Here is a 19,205-nt window from a genome sequence, read left to right on the forward strand (position 1 = left end):
ATAAATTGTGTGCTGTATATGCTTGAAGTTTGAATTTCACTGTGAGAGCTTTTCTTCTTTGAGGTTCATGCTATTCCACCAGTTCCTCTAATTGCCTTTTATTATTACATCCATTATGTACCATCTTGGAAAATTGCTCTCTAACAGTGAACAATTGTCCTAAATTGAGGAAATCTCAGAGTTTGCCTCTTTGCTATATTTAATGTCAGAACCAGCCTTTGAAACTCCCAACAAGCGTTGAATGTCAGTAATGAAACACACGAACAAAAGAGAAATGCTGAGAATGACACTGAACCTTTTTTTTCTTGGTTTAGTAGATCAGATATCAACAGACTGCTTTACTTTGAAAAAACACTGTGTTCTCATATATATCTCCTGCTCACACACACACACACACACAGTTAGACATCAGTTTGCACGCAAATGTCAGAGCTTGTGAACACTCACCCCACACAGAAGAACACACCCACCTCTGTGTATCCTTGCAGAGGGAGGGGTCCAGCCCCTCCACCCTCGCTCTGCCCCTTGATCACCCCTTGTCCTCCCTCCTCCTCTGCTGCCTATTTCGAGCTGTGTGGTTAGCTGGGTGTGTTTGGTGGGCATATTTAAAATCACTGGCCCATTCTCTGTGTAGATTCCTTTATTTAATTTTTTTTTTTTACCTGGTTTTGCACACCTCCAGCAGCTTCCCTGGGCCCAGCAGAGTGGGCATTAATCACACACAGACACACACTCTATGACCCCGCTGTTACTGCTGAGCGTATCAGTCCACTCCCTTTCTCCGTTTCCTAACAGGCGAGCCCCTGCTCTGATCTATTTCAGTGTGTTGTGGCTAGCAGGGTGTGTGTGCGTTTGCAGCCCTGCCCAGTAAAATACAGACTTTTCAAGGAAGTCAGCAATATAATATGGTCGCTTTATTGTAATTACAAGGTTCTTCTTTTGGAAATAGCGCAGAGAGAGAGAGAGAGCTACCCACAAGCACTTGCTGAGTGTGTCTCTAAGAGCTAATGCTCTCTATCCTTGTGCAGACTCCTGTTCTGGTCTCCCCTGCTTGCGTTGACCCAGATGTTGCCACACCAAACCGCTGTATCAGCTGGGCACTAGTCACCATGTGACACTGCAGCCAGTTCAGAATCCAGTCCTGTCAGACGGCTCTGAGTCAGTTTGGTGGGTGGCCATGTCTGATGGAGTTTCCACAAGGAAACCTTGTGGTTTCTGGGTTCTCATATCCCTGAAATTACTGCTCAATAAATTATAAGTCTGTATTAATTCAAATATATCTAACACTACTGAAATGTGTAATTGGAGGGTTCTCCTGGATTACACAAGTAACACCACCTGTCTTTTGGTGTGGGGCTAACGTCAGCCCATCACATAATTTTAGGAACTTCACCTCTTTTGTGAAGTGGTCACTGGGATGAGAAATAAATCTCATTGAAGATGATGAAGTCATTCTGCTGGTTTGGGCACATGTGCAACTCCTATTGTTTGGAATTTGTGGTACCTGTATAATGTGAATACTCAGCAGGTTGTGTGGATTGGACTTTTGCTAAGGCAAGGTCCCTTTGTGCTGGATTTAGTTAAAGCAGGCTGGAAACTTAGATTGTGCCGGACAAAGGCAGATTCTTCCATCTGCCACGCTCACCATAAAACCAGACAATATAATATGGCAATGCACACAGGAAGTGATGAATCAAAATGTTTTTTGTGAATCTATGTATATAATTATATTGTAACAATCACATTTTGCTGTCATGAGGGAAATCTGTCAGGTAAAGTTGTCTCAAATTTATTTCACTATAATTACCAAGCAAATATAAAAGAACAGCCACACAGGATGTGAGGCGACGGCCTCTTGGTCATCTGCAACAAGCAGGGGGCACAGATGGTTGTAGGTGAGGGTTAGCGTCACACCGCAGTACTCGGTCATTTTGGGTGTGAGAATGTGTGGCAGTTGTTCATTTGTCCACAACTCCAGGTTCTGCAGATGTGGGAGTACAAAATCAAGCACAGCCACATTTTAGCAGTTCGTGAAAAGAAACGTAACTTAAAACGAACATTGCAGTGTCTTGTTTTTTGTTTTTATATTTCCTTCAGTTCGCTCTTCAGATCCAGATGTTGAGTTGCTTCCTGAGTCCTTTTCAAGGCAGCCCACCTGCAGGGATCCACAACAGGTCAAAGCAGGTGGAAGCAAGCCACAGAATCAGTTTGATGCCAAGCAGCCACCTGTTGTTGTGAACTTGTTTGAGTCAGCGACACACAGCCACGGTGAGGAGCAACACTGATACAGCCCCTGAACAGTGAAAAATAAGGTTAATATTTCACAGTTTCCACATGTACATTATTATTTTCATTATTTACTGTATTAAACTTTCCATGTATGATCCTTTTTCCATGCAAAACCTATGGAGAGATGTGAGACTGGAATGGTAAACACAAATCAGTGATGAAATTCTAGAAGCAACTCTTAAAATTATTCTTTTTGGTCTTCATGATGGAAAGGCAACAAAAAAGTACATAAAAGAAAAGGATATACATAGGAATATTTTAAAATTAGTTAAACAAGAGGAACAAGAAGAAACAAGAAATTAAACTCCTATAGGCCTTCCATGTAAGTACAGTCTGAAGAAAACAGAAACGGAGATTACAATCTTTTCTGTCATGTCCATGATGGACGGTGGAATTACAACAGAAGAGGTGATTACAAACTCTAGCACAAACATACCACAGATGTCTCCTGGGGTGTCTCTTTTTACAGCCTGTGGCATCTACTTTCAGAGCACAAGGAGGCCAGAGCCAAACAGCCTGTCCTCAAAAACAACACTTGATCCAGTGTGTCCAGGAAGCCAAAGATGAAAACCCGGATTCGACCACACTGTAGGAGCGCTTCCTGAACTTTTTGATTTAGAACGAGAACCATTGCGGTGAAAATAAGACCTCCATGAGGCAACAGAGTACAACTGGAGGAGAATTACTCCCAATGAAGCATTCAGGCATGTATATCTTTTTCATTCATTTTTTCTGTTTAAACAAACAGGTCTACATCTGAGAACATGAAACTTGTGCTGCTCAATAAAGGCTGCCGTAGGTCTCAGGCCTCCATATGACTCCTGACGGATAATTGCTGCATGCAGCAGCTTAGTTAATGGTTTCACAGGATGATCACATGCTGGCCGCTCCTTCTCATTCTATATACATCAAACCTCAGCCCTGTAGTTTCTTGGAGAGCAGTGCTATTTTCTTCTCTTAGCAGCTGCTGAACAAAACCTAAACATGGCCATCGTACATAACCATATTTTCCTATGTCTGAAATTTAGCATCCGCTAGACATATGGATGTAGTGAGGGAGGAGATGGTCGGAGTCTTTTAATCAGCCCACAGATTTAAAAAAATAAAATAAAATCACAGAGAATTTGCTGGCAGAAATAATAACCTGGGGAGTATATAGAGCATGAAAGTTCAACCAGTGTAGAAGAGCTTCCATTTCAACAAATTGTGAACGTTTAACGTCTTTGACATTTCATCATATTTCATCCAAAATAACGTGCAGACAATAAACTTCAGGGATGAAAAAAACTTGACCATTAGCAGCTTTTATATGATGACTTAATTCTCCATCAGTTCCATCTGTAAGTAATGAAAACACATCATCACAAACTATTGATGGAGCAGGATCAGTCAGGTCCTCAGTCTCTTCTGTGTATCTTTAACGTGTCCTGCCAGGTTAATAAATTATCCACAGATGTCATAGTTTATAGTGTGAAAGCTGACTTAACTCCTGGACAGTGTCTGTCCTGCCAGATTTTCAGGGTCTGCACGGCGACACAGATGATTTAAATGGATAGTTGTAAGCTGTTTGTGTTTAGTCTGCCACTTCTTATCTACACTGTAGGTGAGGTCCTGGACTCAGACTGCACAAATAGCCTGAAGGATTTATCTCAACCCGTTCTGGTCACGATGCTGATGATGCATTTAAAAGATGTGTTTCAGCTTCCAAACTAGTTTACATTCATAAAACTTCCTTTAATTTTATGGTTAATTACACTAATCTAATGTTGTGTCTGGAGACCCCAGCCCAGAAGGGAAAGGTTTGACACACAAAACAAGAGAACACTGATTAAAAACTCAGCTGTAAACTGAAAGAAACAAGGAAAATGTTCATTTCTTATTTTTTCTCTCACGTGTAGATCTACGAGACAAACGCGCCGTTTGACTCCTGATGTTGCAAGTCTGTTTTGTACAAATATTCTTGAAGTCATTTGAACCTCACGCTTAGCTCATTGAAATCTGATAATATAGTACCAGTAATATAAAAAATACTGACATTTTAAGGTTAAAAATGACAGAACAGCTAAATAAAATTTCAGAATTGTGGTCGTGACACGTTTGTTTCCTTCACTGTGTCACACTGATGATCTCCGTTTCGTCATCCTTTTTACTTAATAAGATGTAAATGGAATGAAATGTTAACTTTTACTCCTGTCTGTATTTGCAGTGTTGTCTCTCGCTGCTGATGAAGAATGACGGCAGAGGGAGTTATCATGGAAATACCACAGAATGCCAACAGCCCCGTCCCCTCCTCCCCCCTCACTGTTTCAGACAAATGAGGGGGGACAAATGAAAGGTAGAGACAGAGCGAGAGGTATAGAGCGTCGAGGGGTGATTACAGGTAATTATTGCTTTCTGCGTTCAAAGAAAGTGACTAACCACGGGCTGCGTGAGCGCAGAAGCATTTACGAGGCAGACGGCAGGCCACGGGGAATGGCTTTGAAATATACATTGAAGAGTCTTTACGATAGGCAGAGATATGAAAGCTGCTTTTGAATGGATCAAAAGGAAAAGATGACTGCTGGAGTCGGTTTAATGATTATGTCTCAGTGATTTAACCATCTTCTACCAAATGACAGATTATTAGGGAAACCTGACAGATCGTATGTGTTTAAAAACAACAGTACTTGTTTGGGATATAGTTTGACTTGTAGCTTCACCTACAGTAGATAAGCAGGATCATCTTGGGGAGGACTTCATGGTACCTGGGCTGTGCTGGACTTAGCTGATCTCAGGTGATCAGGAGGAGCAGCAGCCAATCTGGTGTGAATACAAGTGATTCTCGGATATTACCTCGGCTCACTAACACCAGTTCATCATCAGTGTTGGTTCTTTAAGTCTCTAAAACGCTCTTCTTCTCTTGGTTCCTGTCATGAGCACTCTGGGACCTGAACACCTGAACATGCTGTTTAAGGGCAGAATAAAACATCATGGAACACAAAGGATCACTGAGTTTTTAGTATAAAGTCAAGACAAACTATTTGCAAGCTCAACTTCACACACACACACACACACACACACACACACAACAAAGTGACTCAGGATTTGTGCTCATCTTTTTCCCGCTCTCTTCCAGTGCACCTGAGCTGATGCTACAAGACAAGGCCGTGGGGAACTGACCAATCAGAGCCGGAGGAGCGCTGCGGGGACCTGGATGAAGGGGGCGTGGTGAGTAGTGCGGACAGGAAGCTGATTGGCTGTCAGGACGCCCAGCTCCCTGCAGGTCCTGCTGTCTGATGTAAAATCTACCTGAATGTTTATGAACTTTATAAATACAAAGAGAAGACAAAAGGTGACGGGACCGTCGGACTCTGGATGTTTCAGGGAGAATCAGACAGACTGAGGACGGTTTTCACTGAATGCGGAGCCTCAAGTGAGCAACATCACACCACTTAGAGCCGCAAAGAAAGACGCCATTGTGTGTGTGTGTGTGTGTGTGTGTGTGTGTGTGTGTGTGTGTGTGAGTGTGTGAAGGCCTGTCTTCATAAAGGTTCAGGTCGCAGTCTCAGACGCTCCCCCGTACAACGTCGATCGTCGCGCAATTACGCACGCCCTCTCTCTCCCCCCCCCTTTACCATTCACTCCCTCTCTCCACACACACACACACACACACACGCACACACACATACCCACTCTTCGTGGGAGAAAGTAAAGAAGAGTAGAGGGAAAGAGAGAGAAGGGAGAGAGAGAGAGCGTGATTCCAGGTCTCTCTCTGCTGCTCTCTCCACTTTGGGTACTCTCCCAATCTGACTCAATGGGGCTTTAGCACTAAGGGGTTAAACGTTAAAATAAAAGACATTTATTTACCCCGAACCCCTTTTAGTGTGTCGGGTTTGTGCATGAACATAGACCGACAAAGGTGACCCATTAAGGAGAGTCCGGGACAGAGGTAGGGACGTCTCCAGAGGCGTGCCTTTTTGTGCGTTTCCTCGCAGAAGGCTCAGTCGGGTCCCTCTCGTCGGCTGGCTTTCTGTGAGAGGATAACTTCCACCATATCCTACATTTACAGCTCAACCAGGCCGACAAATTACCGCAGCACTATGGATATTGGAGCTTGTCCCTTCCGGAAGAAACGGAGACCATGGCGCTTGGACTTCTCCTCCCTCGCCTTGGTTGCAGCGACGCTCGCCGTGTGCCAAACGACCGCAGTCCGGGCAGGTAAGATCTTTCCTCTTCTTCATAGTTTTGGTGGCTAATGTGATTTTTCTTTTCTTTTTTTTTTATGAGACTTTTAATAGAAACAAGCACCTTTTTTGTTTTTCTGCCTCAAATGATCCCACTCTTACAGCGTGTGCGTAAAGCACCCACACCTCATCCTCTTTCTGCGCACCTGATGCGCTTCTGTAAGTTTCTGCAGCGATATTTAATCTCCAATTCCGACAGCAGTTTGTCAACAATTTGAAAATATGTTTTTGTTGTTAGTTATATTGAGAAACGTATCTCTGCTTTCTACACTTAGATCACTCAAATCCCGTAAAGCATCCTCGTGGTGCTGATTTTCCCCGAAGAGTGTGACAGAACGATATAAATGTCAGGGAGCACATATATGACAGCTGTATTTCCTATGAAACTAACTTTGTGACACCGCGGTGTTTGTGTTGTGTCACTCTGACTCCACACAAAGTCAGCTTTCTGATCGAAAAGCTGAAACAGGCTGTCCGATAATGGGTGTAACGCTCGGTTATCTCAGAGGTGGCACCTCATGGAGGCCTTTCCTTCCTTTTTTTTTTTTGCTGGAAAAGGAAAGAAAACGTTGTTTGGTTTCCAGTAAAAGTTAATTCCCCCACTCTTTCCCTCCTATCTCCTCCTCTCAGTGCTTGCAGCAGCTGACAGGTGTCACCTCACTCAGGGTTTGCAGCTGAGCGAAAAAATTTCAGGCATCCAGATGCTTTTTGGTCATTTTTTTTTATCCTCCTCTAAACTTTAATTTAATTAAATTGTTGTGGATTTCGTTCAGTTTTGACAGGAAGGTGCCCGTTTTACCTCTGACTGCCCCCCTCCCCCCACCCCCTCCACCCGGAGGGGGTCATGGGATAAGATGGTGCTCACCGTGAAGATGTTGTGGGTCGGTGCAGGTCGTGTTTGTGGGGCCAGCCGGCTCTGCCTCTGGCATCTCTGCACCAAACCTGCACAGCACAACGTTGTGTGTGTTCATTTTTCAGTCTGCTGTCTGACTCTGGGCTGTTAAAGAATGACCTGTGTGCGCAGCTTTTTCCTGACGTCTCCGGATTCTTGTAACAGAGAATCTATTGATTCACCTGAATCCAGCTCAGATCTGACCGAACAGCTTTCTGCTAAAACAAGCGACGTGTGCTTCCCTGTGAAGTTGAAATATCTGCATCTCTTCTGGGATGAATTGACTTTTTAAAGCAGAACATATTTGGACATACTTGTATTTCTGCTCATTATTTGGCTGACTGTTACATTTTTTATTTTTTAGAGGTAAACGTGCTGCAGAGGTTTCAGTGGACAGATGCATCAATGCCTCTTTATTCTTCATTTGGATGGCTTGCAGGGACAGTTGGTGCAGTTTAAGCACCAAGAGGGCTTTTGTAACATAAACTGCCCCCCCCCTCCACCCCGCCACCCCCCTCCAGTGTATTCTTTGGCCCCGTTTCCAATTTCAGATCGCAAGAGGCGATTGCACCTTCCCGTCTTCTCCCGTGTGTATTTTGGAGGCGGAAGCCCTCGGACATTTTTTGCTTTTTATGAATAGGTTATTATGCGGAGCAGCACCTCTGCGCAGGGCTTTGGGAGTGAAAGCGTTTAGTGTGTCCGTGTGTGTGTTTGGTGTGTTTGTGTATGTTCGCCTCTGTGGATGTTTTTCCCAGTTCGGGGTGTGGAGGTTTGTGCCCCATCGGTGTGAATGCGCCTCTGTGTGCGGCGGCTGTCCTCGTCTGAAAGGATGCTGAAGGAGCTGCTACCTGTAGAGAAAGTTTTTTTTTTGTAATCACTGACCACGTGACCGTTTCACGGTGACGCAAATGGCACGCTCTTTTTCCTGCGCTCCCGGTGCGCTGCGCGTTCATGTGCGTGCGCGCAGTGCGGTGGCGCAGCAGCAGCAGCAGATGTTAGCGCAAATTATAAGAGCGCCCCACCCAGGCAGTGAAAGACCGATTTAGACAGCAGAGTGGTCAGGATCTTTAGCTTCCTCTCTTCCCTGACAGCCGTCAGCCGGAGAGCAGACAGGCATGAAAGAAGAGTTCTGTTCAAAGCAGGAGAAAAATCAGAGGACATGGATGTTCCCCAACCTCCTTTCACCGTCCCGGTGAACAGAGCTCATTCCTCCATTGTGGCTCTGCCTTCTTTACTTTCAGCTTTTATTCGTGTACACCTTGTTGTTCAGCATTGCAGCCATGCTGTCCAGAGTGTGTTGTGTAGGAGCAAGTGTCGTCCTGTGTGTCGTTCACACACACACACACTTATTCTCCTCCTGCTTTCAAATTCCACCTCCTCTGCCAGGGTGGACAAACCTCAGCCTCTGTGCAGCCCTAAACCTGACCATGTGTGATGTAAGATTGCTACTTTGGAGGTGAAATGCACCCTGGGAGCACAGGCTGCTCACAGATCTGCTTTTTCCTTCATACCTTTCAGCATTTTATCATTGCCCCCCAGTTTACTGAGCACTAAGTGGGAAACCCGATATGGAAACACTTTGACAGCTTTCCACCCCAATTACTGAGGATTTGTTTTAATTGGAATTTAAATTAATTAGAGATTTTATTCACAAATTCAACACATCTCTGTGTTGAATGTGTATTTTTTCTCTGCGACTGTAACTGTGTGGCCAACACCCTCATCGTCTCTCTTGGTGGCCTCAACCATCCTCATAAAAACTCCTTTTGCAGACAGATAAGGCCCAGACAGTGGTTGGAAGAATAAAAAAACACATATATGTCAAATCTGCCTTACACTTAGAGCCAACACTTAAAGGCCCCAGCTCCAAACCATGACATCCCCTCAAACTGTGAACTTGTAAAAAGCTTTTCTCAGACCAAACCGCAGCAGCTCTGCAGATTTCAGCGCACAGAGAAAGCAGAAGATAGCTCCTGTTTCTTGCTCGGTTTCATAGGTGATGATTTTGTGGTTTGTGGACAGTAAGGCGTCGATCCTCCGAGGCGTTCTGTTTTAGCAGAAGACGTAAAAGGACAGTAGGAGAGTGTGCCAGCTTCATAATGAAAGGCTGCCTGTATGGAAGTCTATTCCTAGTCACTGTTATTTCACTGCTTCGAGGAAATCGGTGTAGGAGGGAGTGGAGCCTCGCTGAGAAACATGCAATGTTAATGTATATTTCTTTTCCAGACAACAGCACTGTCTTTCCATTTGAAGGTGGTTTTAACGGGTGGGAGCTTAAACTGGGAAGTGTGGAAAAGTTTCCCTTTGGTGTCATGTGTTAGAAAACAAATCCGAGTTTAAAATGGGAAAAGTAATTTAATTCAGGTAACTTTTCCATCAAATTTCATCAGGAAAAGAAAAAACATGGCCACCACACTTCAATAAGGAGGAAATAGCCAAGTTACTGCATGCCTTATGAATTTTAAATATCATTTAAATCCCAAATGCAAAAGAAAAAAAATGCATTGTTGGCATTTCAGCATGAACTTTACCAACATAATTATCCTCCATGTGATTTAGCGTCTCCCACCACCCAGATGTACTGAGGGGTTTCTTTCTAACTGGGGAGAGTTAGAGAGTTAGAGGGAGAGTGTGGCTTATAGCCTGGGGGTGAGATAAGCCCCCCCAAAGGAGCGCTCTTTACCCACAATCTCCTCACACATGTTTTCACAGGTAGATTACAGCTATAAAGGTGTGGACTGGAGGTGCGGGGGATTTCCACAGTGAAAAGCTGTCAATATAGACACTGATGATGATTATTGTGCACTTGTGGCCGACTGGAGTTCGTCCTCTCTTTATTATAAGTCTGACTTGACACCTGCACGGCTAGACTCTGATATAAAGCAGGTATTCAGATTCAGCTTGGAGGTATAAATTTTGTTCAACACCTTTGGTCAGCCTGTAGCAGAAGTGGCCATTTCAGAAGGAAAAGCTGTAATTTGTCATGTAAAATTTAGAAACCTCCACAAAGATGCATGACTTTATCTATCAGTGTCCTCAGTCTCTTCTTCATATTGTTGAACCTAAAGAACTGACAGTAACTCTTGTTTTTTTTTTCTGTTTTACTGTAAGTAATGTGTAGATTTTGTAATATGTCATTTTGTTTTGGGTTATTTTAAGATCAATGCATCCGGAGCTGAACTGTCAGCTCTTATCTTTCAGCACAGATTGTATCAATGAGCTGAGGACGGGTTTCTAATTTGTGCCCTCGCCGGCTGTCTTGTCTGTCCAGTATGATAGCAGGTTACAGGGAGCCAGTGGCTGCCTTCTGGTCCCTGTGGTGTCTGTAATCCACCCTCAGATCCAAACTAAGACTGTGGCCTCCAGCCCCTGAACCACACAAAGCCCCAATATGGCAGCGTCTGTGCAGCACAGACCAATATTGGCTCTTGGGGGCCAGCAGAGGACTTGAACACATGCTGGCAGTAACCCCTTAATCTACAGGAATGGTACTCAGATACCACAGAAGGCTGCAGTACAGTAAATGTTGGCACTGAGCAGCAGTGACAAACTTGACTGTAAAATAAATTGGCAAAAACATTCTAAAATAAGCAGGTATGAGAAACTAAAACCGAAGGATGGAGAGTTTCAGTAAAGCCGTGCCTCCTGCAGGAGGTGGTGGAACATTTTTTTTCTTGTTTGTTGAAGAAATAGTTAACTATATCCAAAGGCTGCGGCCTGTTTTTCCGATTCCTGTCAGATTCTCTGTGTGGGGGTGACTGAAGAGCAGTCTGAGTCACATCACACATTTAAAGTTTTCAGCTGAAACTCCAGAGATTGTTTCACCCCTCAGGAGAATAATCATGTTAGTAACTGTCACTCCACTGATTGACAGGGCTGAACCTGTATTCATCCAACTCTAATCCTTTCTTTGGTAATCAGTCCATGTTTGAGTTGTTGATTTTGAATTAAACTATATCTGTCAAATATTGAAATGCTCATCGAGGCTCGGACTCAGATTGCTGCACAATAACTCTGATCTGTAAATTTAATGGATTTTAGTAAAATCTGTGATTGAAGGATCACCTGCCTGTCATTAAATGATCCCACACAGATCTGCACCTTTTCACTTTTTCCTTTTTGGATTCAACGTCAAAATATAAATCAATCTAACCCCCCTCAAAAAAAAAAAAAAAAAAATTAAGTGGTGTGAATTATGTAAATCCTGCTAACCTTATACACATAATGGATTTTCTGTCTGTTTACACAAGGCATTATAAATAAGTCATAACTACAGAGCTCCATGCCTGAAATTATAACGTGCAGTCAGTAGTCCTGGTCAGCGTGGTCAGCTGGGTGGACTGGCATGCAGCGGCTGACTGAGTTTAGCGTTTGGTTTGGTATGAAGTTTTGACATTTGTTTTATATTTGACTTTTTGTGATTTATAGAAAACAACAAAAATGACAAGACTAAAATACTGTGACAGAATTGGTATACAAAGGAATGAGTGTGTGCGCCTGTGCGTCTGTGTGTGTGTGTGTGTGTGTGTGTGTGTGTGTTTGTGTGTGTGTGTGTGTGTGTGTGTGTGTGTGTGTTCCACAGTCAATATTGCACATCCCTCTTAAACCGTGTGTCTAACAACAGGGTCGTTGTGTAAAGGTGAGAGGTGAGGGGTCAATGTGTCAGCTGGAGTGTTTGTCTGGTATTTTACACAGCTGTACCAGAAGGGCACAGGACACACACACACACACACAAAGACACAGAATAATTTGCAGAGAGTGTGAAACAGTTGTCACCCCTTTGTGTGCAGTAATGGTACGACTCAGGACTTAAACGGCTCACAGCAGCGAATAAAAATAAAAAAAAATCATCAGATGAATTAATAATGAACAAATAATCATCAGTTGCAGCTCTGATTGTGTCATTAATGATCTTTTTGGTTTGTTTAATGAGAGACACAACAGGCTGAACTCCTTCACTGAGAGTTGGGCAGGAAAGCTGGCTTCATATTAACTGGTTTAGGAAACATACTCATTATTTATGTTCAACCCCTCAGAGCCTGTGTGTGTACATGTCAGCAGCTGTATATATGTGTGTGTGCAGCGTTGTGTGTCTCCAGCCCTTCAACAGACTTTGACCTTACTCTCTTAACAGTCAGCAGTGAATTAAATCTGCCTGTAGCGCCACCTGGTGGCCTCTCTGGTGAACTAACCCGATCCAACACATCATTTACAGTGTGACTATCACATGTGTTTTCTATCAGGCTGTAATAAGCCGGTGGTCTGGCTGTTTGGTCAGTTGTGGTTCTGTGGGACTGAGTGGGTCCGACTGTAACAGTGACAGGATTGTTTCAGTCCTGGGGCACCTGTTGGGAAAAAAAAAAAAAAAAAAAAGATCCGTACCTCAGTACAGGGCTCCATTATACAGCACACAGGGCAGTTTTTAAAGACTGCATGTGTGACATCAACTGAAGGATTAAACAACCGGAGCTTTAGTAAATCAAGTCACTTTGATTATGTTTCTGAATGGAGACGTAAAGATTTCAGTGAGCAGCAGACGTATACTGGGATATTATTCAGCTTCAGTGATTCCTTCGAAGCACTGAAAAACCTCCACTTTACTTAGATATGGATAGATATCTGACAGTCCCTGTCTCCAGCAGTAAGGAGTTCAGTTCATTTTTTCCGAGGTGGTCAGGTACTTATAGCTCATCTAGCACTTCTACCTTACATGCATACTGACTCATGATGGAACAGATATCAATGTAAGAAATGTAGGTTTCAGTCACAGCTGTCTCTATGGTGGATAAAGAAAAAAGGAATTAATATGAGCAGCTCCCAACTTTACAATCATCAGCAGAGTCAGTCTGAGGGAAATGGTCTTTGCTCTGGACTTCGGAGGGACTGTATAGACTACTGTAATCTGTAACCTTGTGTGTCAGAGAGCTGTTTCCTGTCTTAATGACACCAGCGTAATAGGCCACGTTTAATCAAAAGGCCGCAGGCATCTGTGAGCGCTTATGGCAAGAAGGGCTGAAGGAGCAGGGAGAGGCTGAATAAAGGCAGTTTGTGCCCTGCAGCGGTCTGTTTTCTTACCATGTCGAGCTTCGTATGTGCCACTCTTCGTCTCACGGGTGTATCGGGACACTTTTCTCTGCCTGGGCTGTGTGAGTGTGTACATCTGCGGGCCCCATGTTGTTTTTGGGGTGTGTTTTTTTTTGTCGTTATTGTGGTCCTCCAGGCAGGAAGGGCCCCGGCCGCAGATGTGAGCGGGTCAGGCGGCTGAGAACAGAACGGCACATTGTACTGGGCATACTGGGGGAGCTCAGGCTGCAATCTGATCCAGTATCCTGCCATCGCAGAACCGCGCTGTCTACTGTCACTGCCTGACCCTCCACCTTTGCCTGAATCACTCTCTCCCTCTCTCTCGTTCCCAGCATTCCTCTGCAGCTCTACAAAAGTCAGCGTCTGGAGACACCTTAGTTTAGTTCTGTTTATTGATTAGAGTTTCTGCTGATTTTGGAGCTCCGGAAAAACATGGAACTCTATAAATATACATTTTGGTCATTATCCCTCTTGAAGTTCAATTCTCTCTCTATTTTTATCCTTTTCTCTGTTTTGAGCAGTCTCTTATTTCTGTTTCTCACTAACTAACCTCCCTTTGGTGACTTCTTTAGAAGTTTTTGTTTTGGATAGTTAATGTAGCATCACAATACCGCTCAGTCTCCCTTTCACGTCCAGGCCTTCAGTTTCTCTCTCTGTTCCTCACCCCATCTCTCCCTGGTGTAGCGTGACGTTAATGGACTGTGGTCCAGACACCCAGAAGCAGTATTAACGCACCATTTGCTCTGTCTGAGTAAATATTACCATCTGTGGGCCGGTTTGATCCGTCCAGTAACTGTGACACTCTGGGAGTCACCCAAACACAAACACCACCGATGGGACCAGTGTGACTTTAGGACAGACGCATGGAAACAGAACATAGGGCATCACATAAAAGGCTAATGAGCACATTCAGATGGCTTTATGATGCAGCTTTGCTGTTATTATCATCTACGTTACATTTACTCACTCAGCAGTTTTGTTTTTTTTTTTGTTGTTTGTTTTTTTTAAGACAAAACAATTACTACTTATATTAAGAAAGTTAATCAAAAGGGTTTTAGGAGAGTGGCTGGTCCTGGAAAAGGAGAGATTTTCAGAGCCTTTTGAGGACAGAGAGGGATGAGCCTGGTCTGGTAGACTTCAGGAGCTGATTCATCCATCAGAGGATCACAGATCAGAACAGTCTGGACTGAGATTGGTTCGTTTGTAGGGACAAAAATGCTAGATGCCTTTTCTTGGAGGAATGGAGTTCCTGAGAAGGAGAACATGGCTGTATGATTTTTAGGTATAGAAGATCCGAACCTAGAAGCGGCATTAGTGACTTGAACTTTACTTTGGAAGCCACAGAAAGTTGACTGATGGAGTGACTTATTCTGTTTTGGGCTGATTGAAAAGCAGCTGGGCTGCAAGAAGAGCGTGGTCGTCGTCAAGGCAACAGATAAGCAAGACCTGGACCTCATACAGTCATATGATGTCGATGATTGTGGATCTGTGTCTGATTACAGTGTGTGACAGCTTCATATCTGTTGAACAGCTGTGCCAACTTGAGAGCTGATGCCCATGTTGATTTGACTGATGATTAGACTCATTTAAATAAAAATGAAAACAGTCGTGAGACAATCAGAGACTGCATCAACGGAGAGTTTGGTTTTAATCTTGTCATCGGTGCAGTAATTTCTACCCAAACTCCGCAGGTTTATTATGAGAAATGCCACAGCAGGGCTGGCAGTAAATTAATTTAATTGGCTGTTAACAGCAGTTAGCTCTCTGGTGAACCTCAAACACAGGAAGACCAAACCAAAGAAGAGGCAGGACGAAGTAATGTGCACACCGGATGTTGTTGAAAACTTGAACTCTCTTAAAAACCCATCAGGTTCCAGCAGGACGTTGTTACTTTCTTTTGTAGCCTTTATAATTATATATGACTTTGTCTCTGAGAGCTGCAAGACTTCAGTTTTAAAATTTGCATCAGATGTATTTCTGATTCCAGCTTGAATTAGACAACAGCACAGTATCTCAGCAGTGATGTTACACAGAAGTTTTGTTGAGCAGACAGAGCAAGAGCAGCAAGAGTTATAGATATGGAACAACATTCACCAAGACTGAGCCTAACCTTTGACCTTTGTCACAAATCTTCTATGTCAAAAGGCTTCTCGTACTCTAACTGCTGCATCCAAATAAACACTCCTCTGGAACGAGGCAGAACAAGTCAGTTCATGTGAGTAATTAGACAGCCGCCCGTCTGTGGGGTTTATCGCCTGCAGTGCTGAATAAGTGCTGGATGTCAAACTGAGAGTGAATTATGTTTAAAACGATCTGTTCTTCAAGATGTTTGTTTCCAAAACAGGGAGATTTCAGAGGAGAAAAATCAAAATCCGTTCTCACACTAAGGGGCTCCAAGTGATATTTTCCTTCTGTGTTTGGGGAATGAATTAAAAACAAAGAAACCTGCATTGTTTACAGTACAGAGTTGGTTGTTGCATGGGAGGGACAGACTGACTTGGTGCCTTTGAGCAATGTGAGAAAGCCAACAGGGTAAAACCACAGCGCAGACAGACTGTTTGGCCTCCGCGTGTGAAACTGGAGGCAGTCTGTGAGACGGCTGCTGAGTCTGCTTCTGTGTGTGTGCATTTGTTTATGAGACGTTGGGCTGTGTACTGTACATCTGGAGTGTGTGTGCGAGCATTCCTGCAGCATTGTGTGCTGATGGGTGTCAGTTTAAACTGTGGAATGATTGTGTGCCTTCAGATAAACACTCGTTTTGACTTAGCTGTCACTTCAGCAGCCACTTGTTCCAGCTGCCTGATAAATGTGAGCAGAATAGAGCACCCTGTCGCAGCTCTGATGGAAACAGTGTTTCTGTACCTGTCCTGCTGTGGTTCCTATAGGTGGCTTGGACTGTTGCCCGTTTGCTCTGGCACAGTGCTTCCTTTCTTAAATTAAACTTAAATGTACAGTAGTGACCATTGTGGGCATCAACCACACCTGCTTCTATATCGCATTAGATGGAAGAACATTTAAGACCATTTGAAAGATTACAATTTTTTTTTCTTCTGGGTCACCGAGGCTGCAGTGTTCTGTTTTGGATTTGAACCAGACGTAAAGGATCGAGCTTTTACATCTTTGACTGTGACATCTATCGTGTCTGTCTGTGTCTCTCTATCCGGCAGAAAAAAACTGTTGTAATATCAATGATAGATTGTTTTTCATTGAACTTTAAGCTCTACATTCAAAGAACAAAATTCCTGCTGCAGCTCTTAAATGTAAACATAACATTACTGCCTTTGTCAGAGGCTGAATGTTTACTCAACAGAAACAGGAAATAACAAAGTTCTCTGCAGGATTCTGTGTCAGAAGCTGTTTAAAGACATCACAAACATGTTACATTAGTGATGAATGTTTGCACTCAGCTTTGACATCTCACTTCTCCTGTCGTCCCTCAGATCCAGTGGATGTGTTGCGGGCTCTGCAGGTCCCCTCTCTCCCTGAGGGCGTAAAGAAAGTCCCCGGCTTCTGCACCTCCCGTCGCTCCAGCAGCCCCGATCATGCTTACCGCATCACCAAGAAGGCCCAGATCTCTGCCCCCACCAAGCAGCTCTTCTCAGGTAGGCTGCGGTCAGACCCGGCAGAGACGGCGCTGTAAATCAGCACGAGCTTGTGTGGTCACTGTTACCGAAATTCAAATCCAAGTTTCATCCCGCACACAGGCTGAGCAGTGTGCTTCGTGAAAGTTACATATATCAATATTTAATATAACATTTATTGTAATTAATTTGGTTTACAGAATTATTTAGCTTTAAATCCACTGGTTGAATGGACAAGTTCTCCCAGTTTTCACAGGCAGTGATCACGTTCTGCACCTCCATGAGGGCGTCTACTTTTACCTAAATGAATACAGAATATCTCAAATTTAAGCAATTATATTCTGTTTTATTTTTGTAAATAATGGACCAAAAATTATATATATATTGTTTTGTTCGTTGATACTTGTTAAGCCTTTCACCTTCAAACAATCGTTCAATAATAACCATATTAACTCCTGGATTGGGTTTAACCAAATACTTTACAATTAGTACTTACTGTATTTGTGCAGGAGGAAACAAATTTAAAGAAATTAACATTCCTACCTCAACCTTTACCAGGGCCTTATTTATATTTACATTAAATTCCAGAGCTCAGAGATGTATAATTACCTTCACAGACTGCTGTCTATGTTTGAATGTATTTTGAACAGAGCTCTCTGGGGTTTATTGAGTCTGTTGCGCTCCATGCCAGATTGCTCATGGATATTTTAAGTATAATTATGTGTTGTGCAGCAATTAAACTGTGGGAGAACCATAACAAATGAATTGCAGATTACTGTCTGACACCTGACAGTGGAGAGAAAAGAGAAGGTAGCACTTATGTGGCTCATGAAGGAATTCCTCACCTCACTCTCTGAGGTCTAGAGTTCCTGGTGTGTACACCTTCCTACCGTTTCTGTTTTACTTCATCGTCTCTCTCCTCCCATCCCTCCTTTTCCTTCATCCATAGGTCGTTTCCCAGAGAACTTTTCCATCATGGCTCTGGTCAAGGCCCAAGCTGGTCTCCAGGCGTTCCTCCTCTCCATCTACAGTGAGCAGGGCATCCAGCAGCTGGGCGTTGAACTGGGACGCTCCCCTGTTTTCCTGTACGAGGACCAGAATGGCAAGCCAGCCCCCGAGGACTACCCGCTGTTCAAAGGCGTCAACCTGGCTGATGGCAAGTCAGTAACCAGCAGCAACCAGTTTGACTGGTCGAGATGACACAGTTGGGGTCACGAGGGTGTGGGGGGTTGGGAATAGTTGGCACAGTGATGGTTGGATTGTACGATTTGACAGCTGGTGATGGGAGGCTTTTTTTAGTCGGACCTGTCTTCACATTACACATTTATTCGCCTCGGGTTCCTCCATTTTGTCTCCAGGTGGCATCGCATCGCTTTCTCTGTTTCCAAGAAAAACGTGACACTGCTGCTGGACTGCAAGAAGAAGATGACCCGCACTCTGCCCCGTGGCAACAACGCAGAGATCGACACCAACGGCATCACAGTGTTCGGAGCCCGTCTGCTTGATGACGAGGTTTTCCAGGTGAGAACACCAACAGGTGAACTCTGCAGTTATCATCTCAGAGGAAGTAAAATAAAGTTAATGTGCTTCGTTAGTTTTCCCTTCTTGGATGATGTGTTTTCATTTACCTGTTTTTCCTCCACAGGGAGACATCCAGCAGCTGCTGATCGCCTCCAACCCCCAGGCCGCCTACGACTTCTGTGAACACTACAGCCCAGACTGTGACTCCCCTCTGCCCAAGACCCAGGCTCAGGACCCCAACACATATGTGAGTAACACTGTCACAACACAAGTTCACGAACAGACCTACAAAATCAACATTCTCTCCTCCACACATGCAAAGCGTTTACCTTCTCAGTTCGCCACAGAAACAAAAAGTGTGAATGTGTGTCACTCCTTATAATCTCATTAAGTTTCCTGCAGGATCAGGACTGAGTTCTGCACACAATGTGAATACACAGACACACATGAACCCACCACAATAACACCAGGCAGTTAGCATAATGCTGCACACAAAGCTGGTTTCAGCTGTAGCTCCAGCAACCCAAAGTGAATCAGGGGACTTTGTTTTCCGTTTCTGTGGCACTTTATTTATTGAAGACTCGTGAGATTTTAGGAAAAAGGCAAAATTTAAGG

The 19,205-nt window shown here is 43.9% G+C and overlaps 1 protein-coding gene across 7 annotated transcripts in view; it reads left to right on the plus strand.

Moving 5' to 3' along the window:
- The first annotated feature begins 5,404 nt into the window (after positions 1-5,404).
- Positions 5,405-19,205, plus strand: part of col11a2 (collagen, type XI, alpha 2) — a 37,340-nt gene continuing 23,539 nt past the window's right edge. For 6 of the 7 annotated variants that reach the window (XM_029513940.1, XM_029513943.1, XM_029513945.1 and 3 more), the window contains exons 1-6: positions 5,405-5,496; positions 6,338-6,486; positions 16,929-17,090; positions 18,019-18,229; positions 18,428-18,590; positions 18,715-18,837. In XM_029513940.1, coding sequence (XP_029369800.1) covers positions 5,483-5,496; positions 6,338-6,486; positions 16,929-17,090; positions 18,019-18,229; positions 18,428-18,590; positions 18,715-18,837 — 822 coding nt within the window. In that variant the 5' untranslated portion in view covers positions 5,405-5,482. Of the gene's footprint in view, positions 5,497-5,997; positions 6,218-6,337; positions 6,487-16,928; positions 17,091-18,018; positions 18,230-18,427; positions 18,591-18,714; positions 18,838-19,205 lie in introns of those variants that run through there. The other variant, XM_029513942.1, reaches the window with a different exon arrangement.

Source organism: Echeneis naucrates, chromosome 11 (genome assembly GCF_900963305.1).
Source record: "Echeneis naucrates chromosome 11, fEcheNa1.1, whole genome shotgun sequence".
Classification (NCBI taxonomy): domain Eukaryota; kingdom Metazoa; phylum Chordata; class Actinopteri; order Carangiformes; family Echeneidae; genus Echeneis; species Echeneis naucrates.